Source organism: Muntiacus reevesi, chromosome 2, assembly GCF_963930625.1.
Source record: "Muntiacus reevesi chromosome 2, mMunRee1.1, whole genome shotgun sequence".
In the NCBI taxonomy this organism is placed as follows: domain Eukaryota; kingdom Metazoa; phylum Chordata; class Mammalia; order Artiodactyla; family Cervidae; genus Muntiacus; species Muntiacus reevesi.
The window spans coordinates 108,496,976-108,514,189 of NC_089250.1; the positions used below are offsets into that span (position 1 = coordinate 108,496,976).

General features: G+C 39.2%; 1 protein-coding gene across 1 annotated transcript in view; it reads right to left on the reverse strand.

The window, feature by feature from the left end:
* The window catches only part of CFAP70 (cilia and flagella associated protein 70), an 81,195-nt gene that overhangs the window by 30,805 nt on the left and 33,176 nt on the right, over positions 1-17,214 (reverse strand). The window contains exons 11-17 of the mRNA XM_065922567.1: positions 14,244-14,414; positions 13,979-14,059; positions 11,929-12,020; positions 8,710-8,770; positions 8,195-8,389; positions 6,702-6,833; positions 1,640-1,765 (exon numbers count right to left, since the gene is read on the reverse strand). Of these exons, the coding sequence (XP_065778639.1) occupies positions 1,640-1,765; positions 6,702-6,833; positions 8,195-8,389; positions 8,710-8,770; positions 11,929-12,020; positions 13,979-14,059; positions 14,244-14,414 (858 nt within the window). The remainder of the gene's footprint in view (positions 1-1,639; positions 1,766-6,701; positions 6,834-8,194; positions 8,390-8,709; positions 8,771-11,928; positions 12,021-13,978; positions 14,060-14,243; positions 14,415-17,214) is intronic.

A 17,214-nucleotide genomic window follows, 5' to 3' on the forward strand; every position in this document is an offset into this window, starting at 1 on the left:
TGAGTGAAAACTATAAAACATTGCTGAAAGAAATTAAAGAAGAGAGACAAACAAATGGAAACACATTGTATGTTCACAGATTAGATTATAAGACTTAATACTGTGAAAAGCAATATATAGATTCAATGCAATGTCTATAAAAATCCCAATGATATTTTTTTTGCAGAAACATAAAAGCCCATTCCAAAATTTATATGGAATCTTAAGGATCCTGAATATCCAAAACAATCTTTAAAAAGAACAAAGCTAGAAAACTCACACTTCCTGATTTCAGAACTTAACAAAGTTACAGTAATCAGTCTGGTACTGGTATAAGAACAGACATATAAACCAAGGGAATAGAACAGAGAGCCCAGAAATAAATCCTAACATATATGGTCAAATGACTTTTGACAAAGGTGTCAAGACCATTCGGTAGGGAAAGGACAACCTCTTAAGCAAACTATGCTAGGAAAACTGAATATCCACATGCAGAGAATGAAGTTGAACCCTTATCTAACACCATATACAAAAAATAATTCAAATGGATCAAAGACCTAAATGTAATACCTAAAACTATAAAATTCTCAGAAGAAAACACAGGGCAACAGTTTCACAACCAGATGTGACAATTCTCCTCCAGCTGACTATGTTCCCATTAAGTGTGTGTTTTTCCCTCTCGCCACACTGGAACATTTGCACCAGAGGCAGGGTGTGCTGAAGCAAGTTGGGCCCATGTGCATATAGCTATAACTATGGCTGCTTATGTAGCCACCTCTGGCTCGTCTCAGATGCCACCCAGGTTGGAATTTTTTTCCCTGGTTGTGCCCCCCCAGATCCAATGCTGTGCTGGGGTGTGGTCTGAGTGGGGCTGGAGCATTGGCTTGGCTTGGGCCCAGGTGCATGGTGGGGCGACCGTGGGAAATGTGCCAGCCTGTAGGGCAGATCCCTCTCTGCCCTGCCTCAGGGGCAAGCCAGGACACTTGCATTCCTCATAAATGGAGTCCAGGCTTCTCCAGCCTTCCTATCTGTCCCAGCAGTCAGTCCTCCAACCAGCAAAAGGGCCTTGTCTTCTCTACACAGTAATCTAGGACTGGGACATCCAGTCTGTGGCTTGACCCACTTACTCCTCAGTGTGAATATATACCAGTGCACCCTCCCTGTTCCTCTGTGTCCCCTCCTAGGAACACAGGTCCCAACCAGATCACTTTTCTTCCCTTTCAACTAAATTATGTGTGTATCTTTCTTACAGCCTTGGTTGTACATGAGTCCTTCTGTCAGTTTCCAGTGAGAATTGTTCCACATGTAGATGTATTTTTAATGTGCTTAAGGCAGGGAGGTGACCTCCATGTCCTTTTACTCTGCCATCTTTATTTCTGCCTCTCGAGGTTCATTTTATGCATATGGATAACCAACTGTTCTAACACAATTTTTTGAAAAGCCTATCTTTTCCTCATTGAATTTTTAAATTTGTAAACAACTTTGTCAAAAATATAATGGCTCTACTTCTGTGGACCTATTTTTGGACTCTGTTTTATTGGTCTATGTGTCTGTCTTTTCACCAACAAGGTTGGATTTTAAACAATCAAACACTACTATTTATTATATCCATATTAAACAATTAGCAGTAGCAACAACCACCAGAAAGATGTTCGATTACCTCTTCATAGTACACTGTTGCCATTTCATAGTTCTCATTGACTTCTGCTTCAAATGCGAAGAGTCGAAGCTGTTCACTGCTAGTGTAAATGGTTGGAGGGGTGCCTTGGACATCGTCTGGCATGCTCTTGTCAGCATCAAGATGACAGGCAGACAAAATGAAGCAATTATAAGCACACAAGTTTTATAAGAATAAACCAGATATGAGACTCTAGTTAAGATGTCTAAAAGGATACTGAGGTTTCTCACAGTCTTGCCAGTACAGTAACAGAGTGAGTGTGAACCAACAGATAAATATCAAGGGTGAAATAGAATCTCAGGTATCTGAACACCAACAGTCTGAGCTCATGGAAGTGAGTAAAAATTATTTACAGCAGAACTGTTCTCCTCAAGGCTAGGCAGTCAGCATCTCTAAGTCACTTCTAACCCCATTTAGCTTCTTTCCTTTTCTCTAGTGTACAAAAATATTATCATTTTTTAGGTGTCATGACATGAAAAGGTTGGCAAGAACTAGCTAGAATTTTCAAACATCAAGAAAACAAATCTTTGGCAGCTACATCTATATTTTCAGTGGGATATATAAACAGATTCTACCAAGGAGACATTTTAGACATAGCCAGAAAGGTAGAAGGAAAAATAACATATCCTTTATACCCAGATAGGAAAGGAGGTCTGGTATAATAATCAATCTCTTGGGCCAGAGGCTAGGGACAGGGAAGACCCCTTCCCTGATTTCTTAACTAGAAATAAAACTTATATCACTGACTTTAACAAGGAGAGTCACTAAGGAATGTGAAGAATGAAGCTAAGTTTGAGATGGGCCAAAGAGAGCTTCTGATCATTGTTAATGCCTCTGTACTCTGTTCTTTCTGAGCTCCAAATCCCTATAGCAACAAGCTCCTATGCCCAAACCAGAAATATTTTACCACTAATATCCACTCCCCATACCCACATTACAAGCCTTCTGTCTTCTTGTCATTTAGTCCCCTTAAAACTGCTGATTTCCAATACGCCTATAATTTCCCAAATGGATAAGCCTGGACCTCATGATTATCTACTCATACTTCTCTCTCACCAGCACACTCAAATCCTGGGCATCCTTGTTCTTTTCCTGCACTTGCTCAGAAAACCCCCAAATCAAAAGAATCCTACAATCTGACTTCTTCCTTCTTAGGCAGAAGCTGCTAACTAAGCCTGAAGAAAACTGCATACGGTCTCAGCTGAAGACTTTAATACTCTCAATAATCTATGTATTTGTCCTTGTTCCGCAACATTTTCCATTATGCTAGGCAGTATCTAAATTTTCTTCTCTTCAAACTTTACATTCAACACTCCCTTCACTTTTAGTAAAGATCTTACTTCACAGAGGAAACAGAAACTATTAGGCAAAAAAAAAAAAAAAAAAATCCTTCAACTTTTGAATCCCACAACCAAACTGTTTCTCTTTTTTCTAAGATTTACGTAATTTTTTGGCTGTGGTGGGTCTTTGTTGGTGCATGTGGGCTTTCTCTAGTTGTAGAGAGCGGGGGCTACTCCTCACTGCGGTGTGTGAGCTTCGCATCGGTGGCTTCCCTTGTTGCGGAGCACAGGCTCTTGCACACGGGCCTTCAGGAGCTGCAGCGCGGGGCGCAACAGCCGTGGTGCACAGGCTTAGCTGGGTCACAGCACGTGGAATCTGCCCAGACCAGGGATCAAACCGGCATCCCTTGCATTGCAAGGCAGATTCTTAACCACTCCACCAGTGGTTAAGAAGGGAAGCCCTTAAACTGTTTATTTCTGCATCCATTGTACGTCTTTCCTTTCAACCTCAGAGGAAGAAGTATCACATCCTTCTCTGTTTCGAGGCTAATCCTTACATCTAAATTCTTGATCCTTTTCCACTTGTATATCCCAAGTTTGCCATTGATTGCCCCCTCTTTCCCCTCAACTTTCAACTTCTCCCAATCTACTGACTCCTTTTCCTAAACCTGAGGACATTCTAAACGCTTTTCCATCTTAAAAAGAAAATCTCTAATTTCTAGCTACTACTTTCCCACTTCTTCCCTTTATCTTCCAACTTCTTGAATGTTTATCCCACCTGCTTTCTAATCATTAATTTACTCCTCAATTCACTACAATTTGGATCTAATCATTAGACCAATAAAACCGCTATGTAAAGGTTAACAAGACCCTCTTTATTGCCAAATACAATAAAAACTTTTCAGAATTTCTCTTTTCTCCCCAGTTTTATGAAGCTATAACTGGCATCAGTTCAGTTCAGTTGCTCAGTCGTGTCCGACTCTTTGTGACCCCAGGAACCGCAGCACGCCAGGCCTCTGTGTCCATCACCAACTTCCAGAGTCCACCCAAACCCATGGCCATTAGGTCGGTGATGCCATCCAACCATCTCATCCTCTGTTATCCCCTTCTCGTCCTGCCCTCAATCCTTCCCAGCATCAGGGTCTTTTGCAATGAGTCAGCTCTTCGCATCAGGTGGCCAAACTATTGGAGTTTCAGCTTCAACATCAGTCCTTCCAAAGAACACCCAGGACTGATCTCCTTCAGGATGGACTGGTTGGATCTCCTTGCAGTCCAAGGGACTCTCAAGAGTCTTCTCCAACACCACAGTTCAAAAGCATCAATTCTTCAGCCCTTAGTTTTCTTTTTAGTCCAACTCTCACATCCATACATGACCACTGGAAAAACCATAGCCCTGACTAGACAGACCTCTGTTGACAAAGGAATGTCTCTGCTTTTTAATATGCTGTCTAGGTTGGTCATAACTTTCCATTCAAGGGGTAACTGTCTTTTAATTTCATGCTGCAATAACAATCCGCAGTCATTTGGGAGCCCCCCAAAATAAAGTCAGCCACTGTTTCCACTGTTTCTCCATCCATTTGCCATGAAGTGATAGGACTGGATGCCATGATCTTAGTTTTCTGAATGTTGAGCTTTAAGCCAACTTTTCCACTCTCCTCTTTCACTTTCATCAAGAGGCTCTTTAGTTCTTCTTCACTTTCTGCCATAAGGTTGGCGTCATCTGCATATCTGAGGTTACTGATATTTCTCCTGGCAGTCTTGATTCCAGCTTGTGCTTCCTCCAGCCCAGTGTTTCTCATGATGTATTCTGCATATAAGTTAAATAGGCACGGTGACAATATACAGCCTTGACCTACTCCTTTTCCTATTTGGAACCAGTCTGTTGTTCCAGGTCCAGTTCTAACTGTTGCTTCCTGACCTGCATACAGATTTCTCAAGAGGTAGGTCAGGTGGTCTGCTATTCCCATCTCTTTCAGAATTTTCCACAGTTTATTCTGATCCACACAGTCAAAGGTTTTGGCATAGTCAATAAAGCAGAAATAGATGTTTTTCTGGAACTCTCTTGCTTTTTTGATGATCCAGCAGATGTTGGCAATTTGATCTCTGGTTCCTCTGCCTTTTCTAAAACCAGCTTGATCATCTGGAAGTTCATGATTCACATATTGCTGAAGACTGGCTTGGAGAATTTTGAGCATTACTTTACTAGCATGTGAGATGAGTGCAGTTGTGCGGTGGTTTGAGCATTCTTTGGCATTGCCTTTCTTTGGGATTGGAATGAAAACTGACCTTTTCCAGTCCTGTGGCCACTGCTGAGTTTTCCAAATTTGCTGATATACTGAGTGCAACACTTTCACAGCATCATCTTTTAGGATCTGAAATAGCTCAACTGGAATTCCATCACCTCCACTAGCTTTATTCGTAGTGATGCCTCCTAAGGCCCACTTGACTTCATATTCCTGGATGTGTGGCTCTAGGTGAGTGATCACACCATTGTGATTATCTGGGTCGTGAAGAGCCTTTCTTTTTATACAGCTCTTCTGTGTATTCTTGCCACCTCTTCTTAATATCTTCAGCTTCTGTCAAGTCCATACCATTTCTGTCCTTTTTTGAGCCCATCTTTGCATGAAATGTTCCCTTGGTATCTCTAATTTTCTTGAAGAGATCGCTAGTCTTTCCCATTCTATTGTTTTCCTCTATTTCTTTGCATTGATCGCTGAAGAAGGCTTTCTTATCTCTCTTTGCTATTCTTTGGAACTCTGCATTCAAATGGGTATATCTTTCCTTTTCTCCTTTGCTTTTCGCTTCTCATCTTCTCACAGCTATTTGTAAGGTCTCCTCAGAAAGCCATTTCATTTTTTTGCGTTTCTTTTTCTTCAGGATGGTCTTGCTCCCTGTCTCCTGTACAATGTCACGAACTTCCATCCATAGTTCATCAGGCACTCTATCTATCAGATCTAGTCCCTTAAATCTGTTTCTCACTTCCATTGTATAATCATAAGGGATTTGATTTAGGTCATACCTGAACAGTCTAGTCATTCTCCCCACTTTCTTCAGTTTATGTCTGAATTTGGCAATAAGGAGTTCAAAATGTGAGCCACAGTCAGCTCCCGGTCTTGTTTTTGCTGACTGTATAGAGCTTCTCCATCTTTGGCTGCAAAGGATATAATCAATCTAATTTCAGTGCTGACCATCTGGTGATGTCCATGTGTAGCGTCTCCATGTTGTTGGAAGAGGGTGTTTGCTATGACCAGTGTGTTCTCTTGGTAGAACTCTATTAGCCTTTGCCCTGCTTCATTCTTTACTCCAAGGCCAAATTTGCCTTTTACTCCAAGTGTTTCTTGACTTCCTACTTTTGCATTCCAGTCCCCTATAATGAAAAGGACAATTTTGGGGGGTGTTAGTTCTAGAAGGTCTTGTAGGTCTTCATAGAACTGTTCAACTTCCGCTTCTTCAGCATTACTGCTCGGGGCATAGACTTGGATTACCGTGATATTGAATGGTTTGCCTTGGAAACGAAGAGAGATCATTCTGTAGTTTTTGAGATTGCATGAAAGAGGACACCCCCTTATTTTTTCCAAAATTAGTCTTATAAGTTAGGCAGTTTCTCATTGATCTTTGTGTTTTCAATTCCTAGCACAGAGCAGCTACCCCAATAAATGTCTATGGAGTTAAGGAAGAAAGGAGGCAAGAAGAAAGGAATTATTTAGAGGAGACCCTGATGACCTACAGAGAAAAGGACGAGTGCTTAGTTCTAAAGCACCTACCTGGTTTAAGGCCACATGCATCTGATCCACCAAGAAAACATATAGCTCACTGATAAATTTCTGCAGCTCCTCTTGGCTTTCAAATGATGTTGTCTTCAAGTACTTCTCTCTCACAATCTTTACCACAGCATGCTGCAGGAGACACGTATCACCATCTGATAGCACAGTTCAGCAGCATGCTAACAGCACACACCTCCCTTGAGCTTCTGATCTAAAGCTCATCAGAAATCCAGAAGGTGAACCGATTTTCCTTGGTGACTGCTAGACTGTTGGTTCTCTGATTTTCCCCCAATCAACATACTTTGCATAACATCAAAGTATGTCTTCACGACATCATTCTTTTCTTGACATTACTATCATCATCAACATGGTCAATACAAGATTCACATTTTGCAAAGAGAGTCATAAAGCCAAAGAAAACCTTAGCATTATGTTTATGCATTATGTTTCTCATGGTGGCAACATGATTCAAGGGAGAGAAGGAGAAAGGCTTGATTTGAGAGACTGAACAATGGAATCCTGGTTCTAATCCTGCCACTATACAACCTCATAAATTATTTTACACTTGGTATTTCGGTGTCCTCATTTATTAAATGGATACATACTTCTGGTATTCCTATCTTACTTCAAAAGAGGATTGAGAGGCCAAAGAGAAATAACAGGTGAAGAAGGTCATCCAGCTAGTAATAGTAGAACCAGGAATCAAACTGAGATATGCCTATGCCACCTGAGAATAGCCTCTTGTCTCCATGGGTATCATTTGCTTTTCACTTTATTATTTCCACATACTTTCTTTGTATCTGTTTGGTACAGTTTAGGGCACATAGTTAATGCATATAGAGAGGCACTGCACTGTAGCAAATAAGAATGTTGAGTCTGGAGCCAGATTGCCTGAATGTACATCCCATCTTTGACCTTTACTAGCTCTGTAATCTTGGGCAAATTATGTAACCAACTAAGTACTGCAATTCTCTATCTATAAAATGAGGAGTACCTTTCTCTTATAGTTGTTGTGAGGATTAAATTAGTAAAATATGAAGTATTTAAAAATTTGTCTGTATACAACAAATACTCAATAAATATTAGCCATTATTATTTGGGAAAGTTTTATTAAGTAAGTATTTCTCAAATCTTAGTGATTCTATAGGCTAGGAAAAGGTTTGCAATGGGAAACAGAAAATTGTCATGGAATCAACACCAGGTACAGAGTGTCTGCCTGTTAGTGCAACATGACATCTGGCCCCAAATCTGGCCTAACTTCAAGTGAGGAATTAGTTTATTACAAGCTTACACTCAGTACGGATACTGAACCACACGAAGACTATATAGGAGTGGAAGAATGTCTCTAGACAGCCTATCATAGAGAACATAGGTCTTTGTACCAGTAGCAAGAAAGGTAGAGCAAAGTTGAACATAACTGGAAAATAAATGATAACTACATATGCAGAGAAGAAGATTCATAAAAATCCATGGATTAATAAATTAATATTTACCTTGAGTTGTTCTTTGAAAGCAAAGTATTTTCCAGAGCAATTAAGTTCATAGTTGAGCTGGCACTTCTGCTCCTCCAGGGTTTCACTATCTATATCATTCCCAGTCTTGACTACTTGTTTTCCAAACATATTGTGATATTCATTCAGAATGGCTCTAGAAATGTTCTTGATCTGCATGTGGTAGTCACTCACCGCCTAGAAAAATACAAAATGTCTGATAAACGGGCCTCAGAGAGATCAAGACATGGAATGAAAGTCTGAAACTGGATTGGGTTTTACATTCAATAATACTTTAGGTATAAATTGCCCTTTTCTTCCCATCTCAGAAACCATCAGCCAAAGATTAAACACTGTATGCTATTCATTGGATGCCACTGGTCAGAAAGAAGCATGAGGGAAAATATTTGAAGCTACAATTTCTCACCCCTTCTGGAAAACATACTGAAGAGCCCATGCCCTATTTTCAAGTGGGTGCACTCAACATCTCAGAGTTTCACCTTGGCTTTGGCACTTACCTTCTGAGCTCCTCCTGTCCTACGGGTAAGAGGTGGCCTTGGAGGAATCATTTCCTTGACCCTGTATCAGAAAAAAAACACACAAACTTTCTTATATCCAGATGTATGTTCTTTTATTTCCCACATCCAAAGGTCTGGGTGAGGGATATCAAAGGTCAGTTGCCCATCACACTCGACTACTATGCTATTATCTCATGTGAGAACCTAGATGTGAACTTCAGAACAGCATATAACCGTGGACTAGGAAGGAAGGTAGGAAGCCACTAAATAGCTACCTGGAAAGTAGCTAAGTTGCACTTCTGGCTAATTTGAGCCCAAGCTTTACCCTTATACATTTTTAAAAAACCTCTTGTACACAAGAAGCTACATGACTCAGGCATTAGAAACAGATGGGTGTTTTGACTTTAGGAGCTTTATGTAGCTACTAACAGTAGCTGTTACGATTTTTGGTAGAGTCTCTGAAAATACCAAATTTTGGGAATATAAATGGTACAAACAAGTAAAAGATTTTCTTTCCTCTCCAGTAGGAAAAATTGATGCTTTTGAACTGTGGTGCTGGAGAGGACTTTTGAGAGTCCCTTGGACTGCAAGGAGATCAAATCAGTCAATCCTAAAAGAAATCAACCCTGAATATTTATTGGAAGGACTGATGCTGAAGCTGAAGCTCCAATACACTGGCCACCTGATGTGAAAAACTGACTCATTTGAAAAGACCCTGATGCTGGGAAAGATTGAAGGAAGGAGGAGAAGGCTGACAGAGGATGGCATCATCGACTCAATGGTCATGAGTTTGAGCAAACTCTGGGAGATAGTGAAGGACAGGGAAGCCTGATGTGCTACAGTCCATGGGGCAAAAAGTCAGACACAACTGAGTGACTGAATAACAATAAGGATAAAAAGTATACTCCTGGTCATAATTTATAAGACTGCATTAAGCTACAGTAAATATATCAAACTTTACAGTAGAATAAAAAAACTTTACAGTGAATAAGAAAATACATTTTATCACTGTTAAACTACTTACACCAAAACTTTTACCTTCCATTTTCACGAGTTCTTACAAGAACCCAAAAGAAATTAGGGGCTTCCCCGGTGGCTTACTTGGTAATGAATCCGCCTGCAGTGTGGGAGACCTGAGTGCAATCCCTGGGTTGGGAAGATCCCCTGGAGGAGGGCATGGCAACCTACTAGTATTCTTGCCTGGAGAATCCCCATGGATAGAGGAGCCTGGCAGGCTACAGTCCATGGGGTTGCAAAGAGTCAGATAAGACTGAGCGACTGAGCACACACACAAATGGAATTATAGTTCTTCCTTCTTATAGTTTCAGATTCCTACTTAGGTATACTATATTGTCTTGAAATTTACCAAAAAATCCACAAATCCAATTTTTCTTTAATAGGCTCTATGTATGAGAGAATTCCCTGGGGGTCCACTGGTTAAGACTTGGTGCTTTCACTGCAGTGGCCCAGGTTCAATCCTTGGTTGGGGAACTAAGATCTCACAAGCTACGTGGCATGGCCAAAAAGAAAAGTGAGAACAGGTTCTATGTAATTTTACACTTTGCTCATAACTTCTAATTTTAATTTTATCTATGTTATTAGATAATATATCCATATGATTCAAAATTTAAGAGCTATGAAACAATATATAGTAAATGGTCTCCTGCCAACTTTGTTTAGCCACCCAGTTTCCTCTCCAGAGACAGCGTTATTCATTCATTGAAAATATACATTGAGTGCCTATTATCCACCAGGCACTTTTCCAGGTGCTGGGGATAGAGTATTAAACAAAGACAAAAATTCTTGCCCTCATGGCACTTACATTTTAGTTGACTGGGACAATAAATAAGATAAATATGTTAGTGATATGTTCCACACAGAAAAAGAACATAGTTGCCCAAACTATGTTGCAGGTTGGGAGTAGTGGAGTTGGGGAGCATATTTCACCAGGGAAAGCTTCACTGAGATAATAATACTTGAGTATGACCTGATAGAAGTGAGGAAACAAGTCGTGTAGATATCTGGGGTGAAGGAAATAACAGGAAAAGCAAGCAGCAAGTGTAAAGGCCTTGCTGCAAGAGTATGCCTGGCATGTGTGAGCAACAAGAGGCCACTTTGGCTAGACCAAAAAAAATGAGGAGAAAATACATGCAGAATACATAGCCAGCCCCATGTAGGTCATCACAGACTCTGACTTTTACTCAGAGTATGATGGGAGTCACGGGTAGCTTCTGAAGAGAGGAGCTATATGAATTGATTTCCACTTTAATATAGTCATTACAGAATGCTATAATAACAATAAATTGCCCAAATGTGGTATATTCATAGAATGAAATACTATTCAACAATAAGGAAATGAAGTACTGATACACACTGCATTCTGGATGAACCTTCACAGCATTATATTAGATGAAAGAAGCCAGTCAACAAAGACCACATTGGTATGATTCCACTTAAATGAAATGTCCCAGAGTTGGCAAATTTATACAGACAATAAGTAGATAAGTGATTGCTTAGGCCTGGGGTGCAGGGTGTTGGTAGGGAAATGGCATGAGGATTGAGAGGAAATGTAGAGGGATTCCTCATATATATGGAGACATTATTCTCCATCTTATATATATAAAATAGATAATAAAGGATACCATGAATAATTATACCATATTATCCATAATAAAGGATACCATGAATAATTATATAATTATATATAAATTATATATAATTTATTTATCCAATAAATAAATTGGATAACCTTAATGAAACAGACAACTTCTTATAAACACAATCAAAGCACTGTGGTACAATATAAAAATAGTTCTAAAAAGTTACATATATTATATGAGAGCAGTGTGTGTGTGTGTAATACAGAGACTTACAGTAATTTCAAAAAGATAAATACCAAGGTGTTAAAAAAGGTTATCATTGGGTGAGTAGAAAGAAATCTGGGTATTTTTAGACAGTTTCTTGTTGATTTCTTTTTCTTGCTGATCTTGAAATTTTCAATATTTTTGTAATTGGCATATATGGCTTTTTTTAAAAGAAGACAAAAGTAACGAAAAAGACTTCATTTAAAAAAAAATCCCCCCCCCAAAAAAAAACACCCAGAAAACTGTCTGCTGATTAACCCAAGAAAAATTATATTTATGCGGACAAAATGACTTCCTTTAAAAGAAGTCACCTAAATTGTCTTGCAAAACAAGTAGGAGAACCATCACCACACACCTTCTGGCTAGTTCCTCTGGCATTCTCTTCGGAACCAAGGCTTTGTCCAGTTCAATCTCCAACACAATGTAAGTCCCTGCTTCTACATATTGCTGTAAAGACATTTTTCTCTAATTTAGTCTTTCCAGGAAAAGACATATTCATGAAAAAATTTTAGTACTATAATGCTCACAATATAAATGAGAAAATTGTATATTTAACTATACATAGTGTGATTTTGACTTAAAATATTTTTTACATAGAAAAATAACTGGAAAGAAAGATAGTAATGATGGGGGGCCTTCCCTGGTGGTCCAGTGGTTAAGGATCTGACTGCCAATGCACTAGACACAGGTTCGATCCCAGGTCTGGAATGATCCCACATGCAGAAGGGCAAAGAGAAGCCTCTGCAAGGAGAAGCCTGCACACTGCAACAAAGAGTAACCCCAGCTTGCCATAACTAGAGAAAGCCCCAAGCGCAGCAACAAACACCTAGGGCAGCCATAAGTATATAAATAAATAAATATTTTTTAAAAATAGTGGTAGTGGTTATCTCTTGCAGGAAAGGGTTTTCAGTTTTATTCTTGAAAACATCTACCCCAGTTGAAGTCTTGTTTAATTTGTTCAATACTATTCCTAGAATTCTTTTAAGTGAATGCCATTCTTTCTTCTAGCAAACATCTTTCAGGAGTCTTGCAGAAATAATCTCATAACCTTCTGACATTCCCACTCACACCCTCCTAAGTACCATCTATAAACTTCAACCTGGGACATTTCTACCTAGATTTTTGCCAGCATCCTAAATATATCAGGTCCAAAACTGGACTTATCATTCCCCTATAATAACCACTATCTTTATTTTTTTCTAATGATTCTGTCATCTTTCCAGAAAGTGAGGCTTGAAACCCAAGTTATTTTTAACTTTTATTCCTCAACACCCAAAGTTGTCAAATTTCATACCTTGCCTCTGAGGGTTTTTTACTTTCTTTACTACAACCCTGTCCCTAGATTAAACTATCATTAACACTCATCTGTACTATAAGAAAAACATATACACTGACATCTGAATCCCCTACCACAACTTCCATCTCTTTTTTTCCATATCCTGGCTAGAGTATTGCCCTGATACACTCATGAGTATTATTTCTACATAACTTAAAAACTTAAATGTGCATCTCTAAGATAAGGCTTAAGAGTCCCTCATCATCCACAGAATGAAACCCACACTTTTCAGCAAGCTTCTCAAAGCATTTCTAAATCCCAACTCGGTCTCTCTCTTCTTTATCACCTCCTTCTAGAGCCACCACTTTCTTTTCATTTCTCTATATCATGATGGTAGTGGTGGTTTAGTCGCGAAGTCGTATCCAACTCTTGCAACCCCATGGACTATAGCCTGCCAGGCTCCTCTGTCCATGGGATTCTCCGGGCAAGAACACTGGAGTGGGTTGCCATTTCTCTGTATCATACACTGAATTAATTGACATACCCTGAGTTCTGCTACCTTCTTTGTGTCTTGACTCAAGTTATTCTCTGATGCTGAAATTCTTCTCCTTCCATCTCCATTTGGCAGAGGGTTCTCTTTATCTTTCACTTCTTAGCTTGGATGCCACCCATTCCTGAAGACTTCTGAGACTGCCTCATCTGACTCCTGAGTCCACACAGTGCTTTCATTTATACCTCTACTGCAGCATTCATCAAGTGTCTGTCTTACAGTTAGTTATGTACCAGTCTGTTTTGCCCACCAGAGTGCTGAGTGTCCTGAGAGCATATGAATAAATGCTGCAGATGATATATCTCTACATCCCTAATAGTGCTTAATAAGCATAATTAATGAGACATAATTTTTTAATGCTAGGAAGGACCTTGAAATTAATCTGTTATCCACTCATTTTAGAGTCTCAACAAGACAAAGACATGACCTTATTCAAGGTCATAAGCTAGACATGGCAAATATGGGCTGGTTACTCAGAAAATGAATTTTCCTGAGCATTTTCCACTATATGATACAATCCTGCTTAGTAAAGGACTGATGGATTCAAACTTAATTTTCAAACTCTTCATGCGTAGTTACCTGTCCTTCTGGATTGTTGGAAAGGGAAGGTTCAATTTCCAAAGGAGTATCTGAGCTCTGAGATTTTATACTAGGTACTTGCTGAAAGAAAATAAGCACACATCAAAAATTCAATTCTTACATGGTCTCCACAACAGCAGGAGCAAGGACCATTATGTTGCATCAAAATGTCAATTAAACTGAAGCAATTCATCAAAAGAGAAATCAGTGCAAGCCTCTGGAAGGTAACAAAAACAGCAAAATCATCAACTTCTCAACAACCTACCACATCCCCAGGCTTAGGTTTTCCTTCCATATCCTTTTCTTTGACTGTTTTATCCTCTTTCAGGTTCTTAGAAACAACTGGTTTAGACACTGGAGAATTGATTCCTCCTACTTTATTGTTCTGAGTCAAACTATGGCCAGTATCCCGGAACAAGCTAAATAAACACTTGGTCTGAAAATAAACAAACAAAAAATGTAATTACTCACAGGCAAATGAAACAAACTTAAAAAAAAACACAACTTTATCCTTTTCTTATTGAGTCTTTTTAATGTTTACAATGTTGTGTTGGTTTCTGCCATACAACAAGGCAAATTAGCCATAATAATATATATGTCCCTTCTCTCCTTAGTCTCCTTCCTTCCCCCATCCCACGCTCCAGGTCATCACAGATCAGCAGACTAGGCTCCCTGCGCTACTCAGCAACTTCTCACCAGCTGTCCTGCTGGCACCGGAGAGTGTGTATATGCTGATGCTACTTTCCCCATCTGTCCCACCCTCTCCCTCCCCTGTGTTCACAAGTCCATTCTCTACATCTGTGTCTCTTTTCCTTCCCTGCAAATAGGTTCATCAATATTATTTTTCTAGATTCCATATATATACATTAATATAGTATATTGTTTTTCTCTTTCTGACTTACTTCACTATGTATAAGGGTAGAGGGACCTCTGAGCACATTAGTCTTTAACATCATTTAGTTTTCCATATAACTTTAGTATAGTACAATCAGAGATAAATAGAAGCAAAAAAGCTTAATTGCCTTGCCATACTTGTTGAACTGGTAAAACCATTCATAGAAAATTAGCTGTCTACCCTCGTTTTCAAACTAGTAAGAGAAATTTCAACCTCGCTTGTTATGGTTTCTCATAACTTGGTACCTGAAAGTGTTTAAACTTTGACACATAATTTCAGATTAACTTTAAGTGGTAGAATTTATTTCTGTACAAGAAATATTATCTATTTAAATACTACTGGCTTATCACCTATAATTGGAAGAATAGTGCAAATTTAAAGTAAAACTATGCATGGGAAAATTCAAACGATAGATAAATAACTAGAAAAGAATCTTAACTTTATAATTAAACAACAAGAATGAATCTAAATGTAATTTATGGTAAGTGAAAGAAATAAGACTGCCCTCTCCCCAAAAAGAGGGGAGGAATGGACAGAGGAGGGAGAGAAGGATAACAGATGAGGATAATGGATATTTTCATTATAATGATTGTGGTGATAGTTTCACATATGCAAACCTACATTAAAAGTTTTACACTGTACACTTTAAATATATGCAATTTATATGTCAGCTATACCTTAATAAACCTGCTAAGAGATAGTATGGCAATATTAAAGAAAAATTATGAATACTAAAGACTACTGACAATTCTGCCACCTCTACCACAATTGCTGTATTTCATATATTCTAAGATGCAAATTTTTTCAAATGTTACATCTCTAGAGAAGAAAACATTTCATGTAAGTGGTATTACACAATATGCAGTCATTTATGTCTCCTTTCACTCAGCATAAAGTTTTTGAGGTTTAGCCATGTTACAGCATGTATCAGTAGTTCATTCCTTTTTAAAAACAGCTTTGTTGTTTTGTTGTCCATACAATTTACCCATTTAAACTAGTCAAAATTTCATGATTTGGGGGGAAAAAAAACCCTGCTTTCCAGGTCTAAATAGCATCTTCCTATGAAAATCTGTTTTTCTGCTTGGTTGAAACAGAATGAAGCACTTACAATTTTGGATCTTTTCTGTTTAGGCTAAGGGGATGGTACTAAAGACTGCTAACCCATGAATATTAAAAACGGAGTTCACTGGGCAATATCTAAGCAAGCTCCAGAATAAAGCAGATGATCAATAAAGGTGAAATAAGGTTCTGTTTCAGCAGCAAGTCCAAAAGAGACAAGGAAATGAATTCTCCCTGTTTTGCTCTGGAAAAATAAAATTCAATGATTTTTGGCATATTACATTAATTGTAGTCCATTCCTTTTTATTGTTAAATAGTATTCCCTAGTATTCCTTGGACAGCATGTTAAAAAGCAGAGACACTACTTTGTCAACAAAGGTCTGTCTAGTCAAGGCTACGGTTTTTCCAGTAGTCATGCATGGATGTGAGAGTTGGATGGTGAAGAAAGCTGAGCACCAAAGAATTGATGCTTTTGAACTGTGGTGTTGGAGAAGACTCTTGAGAGTCCCTTGGACTGCAAAGAGATCCAACCAGTCCATCCTAAGGGAGATCAGTCCTGGGTGTTCATTGGAAGGACTAATGTTGAAGCTGAAACTCCAATACTTTGGCTACCTGATGCGAAGAATTGACTCATTTGAAAAGACCCTCATGCTGGGAAAGATTGAGGGCAGGAGGAGAAGGGGACAACAGAGGAGGAGATGGTTGGATGGCATCACTGACTCAATAGACATGAGTTTGGGGAGGCTCCAGGAGTTATTGATGGACAGGGAGGCCTGTCGTGCTGCAATCCATGGGGTCTTAAAGAGTTGGACATGACTGAGCTACTGAACTGAACTGAACTGATTCCCTAGTATAGATGTGCCACAATTTGCTTATTGATTCACTAGTTGTGGGTGTTAATTGCTGTGACTTCTTAGCTATTGTGAATAATGCTATCAACATTCATATACATGCCTTTGTGTTAAAGCAGGTTTTCAGATCTCTTGGTAGGTTCCTAGGAATGATTTGCTGGGTTGTATGGTAAGTTTGGAAAGATCCCTAGGACAAGGGAATGGCTACCCACTCCAGTATTCTTGCTTAGAGAATTCCATGGACAGATCATGGGGTTGCAAAAAGTCAGAACATGACTGAGTGACTTTCACTTCACTTCACATGGTAAATTTGGGGAAGCCCAGGTGGCCCAGCAGTAAAGAATCCACCTGCAGTGCGGGAGATATGGGTTCAATCCCTGGGTTGGAAAGATCCCCTGGAAGAGGAAATGGCAACCCACTCCAGTATTCTT